This window comes from Vigna unguiculata, chromosome 9 (genome assembly GCF_037176805.1).
Source record: "Vigna unguiculata cultivar grain cowpea cultivar isolate G323 ecotype 2 chromosome 9, ASM3717680v1, whole genome shotgun sequence".
NCBI classification, from domain to species: Eukaryota; Viridiplantae; Streptophyta; class Magnoliopsida; order Fabales; family Fabaceae; genus Vigna; species Vigna unguiculata.
This window is the reverse complement of record NC_140800.1, coordinates 27,601,423-27,609,466: the sequence shown is the minus strand read 5'-3', so window position 1 is coordinate 27,609,466 and position 8,044 is coordinate 27,601,423. Positions and strand designations below refer to the sequence as shown.

At 45.5% G+C, this 8,044-nt stretch overlaps 1 protein-coding gene across 1 annotated transcript; it reads right to left on the bottom strand.

Annotated features, from left to right (window-relative positions):
- Nucleotides 1-302: 302 nt before the first annotated feature.
- On the bottom strand, nt 303-683 carry LOC146883839 (uncharacterized). The gene has a single exon (XM_085666736.1). The coding sequence runs from the start codon at nt 681-683 to the stop codon at nt 303-305; it is 381 nt and encodes a 126-aa protein (XP_085522862.1).
- Nucleotides 684-8,044: the final 7,361 nt, after the last annotated feature.

The window sequence follows — 8,044 nt, the reverse complement described above, 5'->3', positions numbered from 1 at the left end:
TTAAGTTAAGGGTGTTCGACCCAGGCCGCTTACTTGTGGTAAGGGTGGGGAACTAAAAGCGAATTAACATTAAGTTAAGGGTATTCGACCCAGGTCACTTACTTGTGGTAAGGATGGGGAACTAAAAGCGAATTAGAAATGAGGTAAGGAGTAGTTGTGAGGTGAAGAACCCTTTGTTTTATTTATGAAATTTAGGGTGCCTCGTTAAAACCTCCCTGGCCAAAACCCTCCTTAGGAAAAAAAAACCAAGTGAGGAAAAAGAGTATACCTAGGGTTACAAGTGTTTGGTACAATACAAGTCTTTAACTAAAGTAAAACTTGAGATGGGACACATTCCATGTATTGGGTATTTCTTCCCCTGATAACTGCTCAAGCCTATACGTTCCTCCTTCAACATCTTCACGTATTCGGTATGGGCCGTCCCAATTAGCGGAGAACTTGCCATCCTTTTTTCTTGCACTACTGGCCATTCTCCAAACTAGGTCTCCCTTTGCGAACAATCTCGGGCATAGGTTCGCATTATACTTTATGGCCGCTCGCTGTTTGGCAGCTAAGTTGCGTATTTGGGCTTTTTCTCTTAACTCGGGCAGGAGGTCGAGGTGGGTGGTCATGTTTTGATGATTTTGGACTGGGTTGTATAGTTCTCGGTGCAGAGATGGTTCACCAATTTCAACAGATATCATGGCTTCTGCACCATATACTAGACTGAATGGAGATTCGTTTGTTGCTGATTGAGGGGTACACCTGTAGGCCCACAACACTTCCACTAACTCTTCTGGCCATCAACCATTGGCGTTGTCTAACCGTTTACGTAGTTCTACTAGTATAACCTTGTTTGCTGCCTCAGCCTGTCCATTGGTCTATGGGTGTTCAACAGAGTTGGTTACATGTTTGATGCCTAGGCCGGTATAGAATTTAGCAAGTTCTTTGTCTATAAACTTTCGGTCGTTGTCGGTGATGATTGTATGTGGGATGTCATACCGGCATATAATATTCTTCCAAACGAATTGTTGGACTTGCTGGGTTGTAATGGTGGCTAAAGGTTTGGCCTCTGTCCACTTGGTGAAGTAGTCGACGGCTACTATTAAGAACTTTACTTGACCTTTGCCGGGGGAGAAACGGTCGAGGATGTCCATTCCCCACTTTGCGAAGGGCCACGGGGATAGTATAGAGTGAAGTTGCTCCTGTTACTGGTGGATAAGGTTGCCATGTTTCTGGCATGGTATGCATTTTTTGACGAAGTCTTGGCAGTCTGCCTTCATGGTCGGCCAAAAGTAACCAGCGCAAACGATTCTGGTAGTCATGGTGTGTGCGTCGGAATGATAGCCGCATATGCCTTCGTGTAACTCTTTAATGATGTATTAGGCTTGTTCTGTAGTGACGCATTTGAGAAGTGGCTGGCCATATTCGCGTTTGTACAGGTCATCGCCTATCATCGTGTACTTGGCGGCTTTAGTTATCCAAGTCCAGTCAGCGTCAGGTGGGGGGTTACCGGTTTGGAGGTATTGGATGTAGGAAGTTGTCCAATTGTTGGCTTGGTGTTGGGTTAGGGTATGGCAAGTATTTGTGATGGACGGGGTGGACAGCGTTTGCTGCAAAAGTGATTGATGGTGGCTTTTTAACTTGGTGCTGGCTAGTTTGGACAATATGTCGGCTCTAACATTTTCGGATCTGGGGATGTGTTGGATGCGGACTTGTTCGAAGGCAGATTGCACAACTTTCCGGACTAAGTGATAGTATTATAAGAGGATAGGGTCTTTGATATGGAACTCGTCATTTAAATGGCCTACAGTAAGCTTGCAATCGGTTTTGCATGTTAGCGACTTGACACCAACCTCGCGAGCCAAGGATAAGCCAGCGAGGATGGCTTCGTACTCGGCTTGGTTGTTAGTTGTTTTGAAGGCGAAATGGAGGAATTTTTCGATGAGGATATCGTTGGGGCCTTCTAGCACGATGCCAGCACCTGCCCCCTTTCGGGTTTGACGAACCATCAACATAAAGTGTCCATTAGTCCTCTTCAGGAGTTTGTTGGAAATCGTTGAGAAAGTCTAGAAGGCATTAAGCTTTGATGGAGCCGTGAGGTTCGTAGCGGATGTTGAATTCGGATAACTCAACGGCCCAGGACGACATCTGCCCCGCAAGGTCTGGTTTCTTCAATATCTTCTGAATCGGGTAGTCGGTTTTAACAATGATGTTATGAATTTGGAAGTATGGGCGCAGGCGGTGGGCTATGTGTACCAAGGATAGGGCTAACTTTTCCACCATCTGGTACCTGGTTTCGGGGTCTTGCAGGGTTTTGCTTACGAAGTAAACAGGATGTTGGGTGCTGCCGACATCTTGAACCAGTGCGGCGCTTACGGTGTGATTAGTGGTGGTGATATAGACCAATAAGGGTTGATGAGTATCCGATTTATGGAGGATGGGTGGTGAGATGAGGGTGGTTTTTAGCTTTTGGAATATTTATTCACAATAATCATTCCAAGTGAACTTGGCGGATTTTTTGAGCAGTTGTATGATGAGTTGAGTTTGTTCGGCTAGTTTGGGAAGGAAACACGAAATGGCTGTGAGGCAGCCTATGAGGCGTTGTATTTCTTTGATGCTGGTGGGACTTCGCATTTCAATGATCGCGTTGCACTTTTCAGGGTTAGCCTCTATGCTTCGCTGGGTCAGCATGAATCCAAGGAATTTGCCGCGATCGACACTGAAAACGCATTTGTCGGGATTAAGGCAGAGGTTGTATTACCTTAACGCGGAGAAGACTGTTGATAAGTCCTGAGCCTGCTGGTGATGGCTTGGGGATTTGACAACCATGTCGTCAATGTATACTTCGACACATTTGCCCATTAAATGGCTGAAGACTTTGTCCATCAGTCGTTGGTAGGTTGCTCCTGCGTTTTTAAGACCAAATGGCATGACCTTGTAGAAGTAGTTGGCGTCGTCTGTGATGAAGGTGGTTTTGTTCATGTCGGATGCGGCCATGGGAATTTGGTTATAACCGGAGTATGCATCAAGAAAATTGAGGACTTTGTTACCGGCTGCGCTGTCGACAAGTCGATCAATATTGGGTAAGGGGTAGGCATCTCTAGGACAGGCTTTGTTAAGATCTGTGTAATCAATACACATCCGCCACTTGTCATTGGCTTTCTTAACCAGGACCACGTTAGAGAGCCAAGTGGTATAGTGGGCTTCTTCGATAAACCCCGCGCTTAGCAACTTATCGGCCTCGGCCTTGGCCGCTAGGCGTCATTCCTCGCTAAGTTTGCGTTTTTTCTGGGAGACATACCGGGCCTCCTTGTAAATGGATAGCTTGTGGGATGCCACTTGAGGGTCAGCTCCAGGTAAGTCAGCAGCTGACCAAGCAAAGAGGTCCGTGTTGCTGACTAGTGTGGGTGTTAGAATGTCACGTTGTTCAGATTCTAGCCCAGTACCGAGTTTGATGGTGCGGTCATTAGGGAGCTCTAGGGGGTGGTTTCTTCAACAGGTTCGAGACGAACATCCCAGCCCACTCCGGGGTCTAGATCATCATCAGATAAGGCGATCTCAGAGCTGGGTGGTCGCTCAATATGATTGGTTTACAGGATGGGAAGCTGTGGGCATAGGCTGTCCATGTAGCATTCGCGTGCAAGGCGTTGGTCGCCATGAATGGTGAGGATGTCGCCGGGTAGGGAGGGGAACTTCATGACCAGATGAGGTGTGGAGACAATAGTGCCAAGAGTATTGAGTGAAGGGTGGCTGAGGAGGACATTATAAGATGTAGGTGCGTCGACGATGAGGAAGCGGATAGGAATTGTCTTTGTTTGGTCGCCATCGCAGAAGACGGTATGGAGGTCAATGTAGCCGTGGGTGAAAACTTTTTCCCCAGAGAAGCCATAAATCGGTTCATCATATGGGACCATGGCGGTGTTTGGGAGTTGAAGTTTCTGGTACGTAGCCCACTAGAGGATGTCGGCAGAGCTGCCTTGGTCGACGAGGACTTTCTTGACTGCGTAGTTTTCTATTTCAACGGTGATGATCATAGGGTCATCTTGCTGGTGATCAAGGCCTTGAAAATCGTCATCCGTGAAGGTTGTGGGGGCATGCGACGTCTGTGAAGAGAATGGGTTATGTGGTTAATGGATTGATATGGCGGAGGTGTCTCTTATTGGCCGAGGAGGTGGATCCTCCACTAGCAAAACCACCAGAGATGGTGTTGATAGTGCTGCGTAGAAGGGGTCGGCAGGAGTGACATCTGTGCGAGCTGGTTGGGGGTCAGGGTTTGCAGGTTGATTTGGGTGTTTATCGTGGCGAAGGCACCGGTGGTCAGAACGGGGAGGGTAATGGGATCGGGAGGAGTGGTCATCTTTTCGGACAAAGCGGCGGAAATGGCCAACACGAACCAGTTCTTCAATTTTATCTTGGAGTGCTTTACAATCCTCTGTGGTATGGTCGTGGTTTTGGTGATAATGTTAGTATTTAGTCATGTCCGCATTGGGGGGAGTGGTCGTCTTGCGTGGTGGTGGGATGAGGTCGGCCTATAAGGCCTTATCAAGGAGGCGGGATCTGGGAACATTTAGAGGGGCGTATCTGGTGAAGCGGGGTTGTCGAGGTTCTCGAAGTCTTAGATCAGGGCGGGGAGGTTGTGGAGTGGGGTTGGTAGTAGAGGGTGCGTAATCATTGCAAAATTTCGTATGGAGACTTTGAATTTCCTCCTTACTGACGTAATCGGTAGCACGCAGTTTCAACTCATGCATAGAGGCGGGTGGGTGCAGGTAGACGTTGTTGGCGAAGGGGCCGGGTTGAAGAGTGAGGGTCATGCACTCAAGTATCATTTCTTGGTTGAGGTGTGGTCTGCGAAGGGCAGCCTTACTGAATCGATCAATGAATGCCCGAAACGTCTTGCCTTGTTCTTGTCTGACGCCGATGAGTGATATTGTTGTAGTTTGATGCAGGCGGCTGTCGGCGAAATGAGTGGTAAACATGTGGGAGAGGGTGTCAAAGTTGTCAATGGAGTATGGCGGGAGGGTGGTAAACCATTTGAGGGCAGGGCCTTTGAGGGTGGTAGGAAAGGCTTGGCAAAAAACGACATCATAAGAAGTGTAGAGGGCGACGTGGGTGATGTAGATTTTGAGGTGTTCATCGGGGTCGGTTTCACTAGTGTAAGGCTCCAGCGTGAAGGGTTCCCACTGGGTGGGGAGGGGGTGTTAGCGATGAAGTCAGTGAAAGGGTGGCGGCGCCTAGGTTGGTGCGATGGGAGCGGGTGATGAGGGATGGGGTGGTGGACGAGGGTGGGAAAAGTGGAGGTGAAGTTGTGAGGAGGGATATGGGTAGTAGGGAGGTTGTGGGGGTTGTAGGGTGGGATATGAGTGGTGTGTAGGGTGGTGAGCATGTTGTAGGGCGGGATGTGTGTGGGTGGCAGGGTGGCAGCAGGGGTGGGAGCCGCACTATTTCCTGGGAGGGTGGAGTGGAAGTGAGTAGGATGTTTTGAGAGGATAGGAGTTTGTTGGGTGGTGGTGAAGGTGTGCGGGGTAGGATTGTACTCGCTTTCCTCTTTAGTAGGCTGGAAAGCTGGGGACCCTGCGGCATCAGATGTTTCCTTGTCCTTTCCCTCTTGAGTGGGATCGGCTTCAATCTTTCACCTTAGATGAGAATTCTCCTGTCGCAGTGCTTCCATCTCATCAGCACTGCGCTTCTTCAAGTCGGCCAGCTCTTGTTGCATCTTGGCTTGACCGTCTAGGATGCGACCAGATCCGGGGTGATGTTAGCAGGTCCTGAGGGGCCTGCTTCAAGTTGCTTGTTAACTCCTACTTTGCTGCGGGTAGAAACCATTTTCGGAGAAATCGGGTGGTAAAGTACTATCTTGTGCCCCACGGTGGGCGTCAATTGTTCCTGCAGAGAATAAACAAGATATGTCAGACACAAGTATTATCTTACCCTGGTCCGCCATCTCCTCAGTAGGCTTCTTCCCGGTTGATATATATCGCTTATGAGTATCTCGGTGTGATCGGTTTGGACCCGGGAGGGGTTACCTGCAGAAGGGACTCCGAAGCTCAAGTCAGCGAAATCTCTCAGAAAGTCAAATCTGGTGATTAAGGAAGTAATGAATGCATACCTTTAATTCGTGGGGTCCATGCATATTTATAGATTATTAATTATGTCTGGCCACGTCATGGGTTGGGCCCTTGTTTGGGCTGTAGATAGGCCTAGGCCCTAGCCCAGGCCTTTAGTTCGATTATTGTGGGCTTGGTGAATCTTACTGAAACGCGTTGTTTTTGCCAAGACCTTGGTTAGTTTCGTGGAGTTATCGACCTAGGCCGGTTACCCTTTAGCGGTTTAGGCCGCTATTGTTGTTTTGGTTTGTTTGATCAATGTTGCTTCTTAGCGGTTTAGTCCTGGTACCCTAGCATGTGTATGGTAATTGTTATTATTCGGCTTAGGCCGACTAGGTGTGGTACATCTTCAATTTATAAAACCTAGATTCTCCACAATGGAGAGCTAAACCTATTTGTTGAGATTAGATGTAATGAACTGAATTTTTATGTATTGTATGATGTTAATCCATATGCTTTTCCATTTCTATGTTAGTATTTGATTTCCATGCTTAATGCTTGCTTTGGTTTGACCACCCGTGCATGGATTATGGTTCTTGAGGTGTTGGAAAATGTCTTTTGAACCTAGAACTGAAATTGAATGCCTAATGGAGCTTGTATCTAAGGATAAAATATGATTCATTAGTAATCTTAAAACTCTTGAACTTAATGCATGATTTCATTTGTTGAGGATTCAAGGAATTAGAACTTGATTAGTTATCATAGACTCAAAGTCACTAGGAATAGGATTTGAGTATTCTTGGGAGTTGATTTGTGACTTGAAATTGGAATTGAGATGTTTGTGAATGCATGAGAATAAAGTGAATGAAATCTAGAACTTGATTAGTTATCATAGACTCAAAGTCACTAGGAATAGGATTTGAGTATTCTTGGGAGTTGATTTGTGACTTGAAATTGGAATTGAGATGTTTGTGAATGCATGAGAATAAAGTGAATGAAATCTAGTCTAGACAATTGTATATAATCTATGTTAAATTTTTGTTGCACACCAACTGTTTGATAAAATACCAAAAAAATGTTTCTTTGTGTTTTTGTGAGCATTGTTGTCTATTTGAGTTGTGAATTGTGATATTTGTCATGTGTTGCACAAGTCTCTGTGGACAGAACAATATATTTATTACTTGTTACTTGCGACTAGTGCACTTGCTGTTTTTCACCTAACAATCACATTTCAGAAATGTATGTTCAAGATTTTGAGTTTTCCTCTACTTATGCTGAGTGTATGGAAAGACCTCAAGGAGGTTTCTATGTTAATGAAGGGTATTTGTTTAAAGAAGGAAAAAATTGTATTCCCCAATGGTCACAAAGAAAATTCCTTGTCCAAGAAACAAATAAAGGGGGATTGATGGGTCACTTTAGGGTAGAAAAAACCCTAGGTCTTTTGAAAGAAAATTTCTTTTGGCCACATATGAGGAAAGATGTCCAAAGTCATTGTAATAGATGTATTTCATGTTTGCAATCCAAGTCTAAGATAATGCCCCATGGATTATACACTCTCTTGCCTATTGCTTTAGCCCCTTAGGAAGATATAAGCATTGATTTTGTCTTAGGACTCCCAAGAACATAAGGGGGTTTTGATTCTATTTTTGTGGTGGTAGATCGTTTTAGCAAAATGACACATTTTATATCCTGCCACAAAGTAGATGATACTAGCAACATTGCTAGGCTTTTCTTTAGAATTTTGAATTTTGAATCAGACACACATAAGTAGGGAATAAATTGAATGAAGAAGACATATAAGGCGACTGAATTGAAATCAACACGATGACATTTGATAGTGATACTAACACGTGGCACTGACAATGCCATGTGCCACTGACAATGCAACGTGTCACTAACAATGCCACATGTCACACTAGTGAATTGACACGTGGTTTTTTTTTTGCAAAAAAAATAAAAATTAAAAAAATAAAATGAAAAAAATCACATACTGACATGCGGCAAGTCATTAATATTGT

Excerpts from the sequence above, each read along its gene's own strand:
- LOC146883839 (XM_085666736.1), bottom strand. The coding sequence starts at position 683 with ATGATATCTGTTGAAATTGGTGAACCATCTCTGCACCGAGAACTATAC.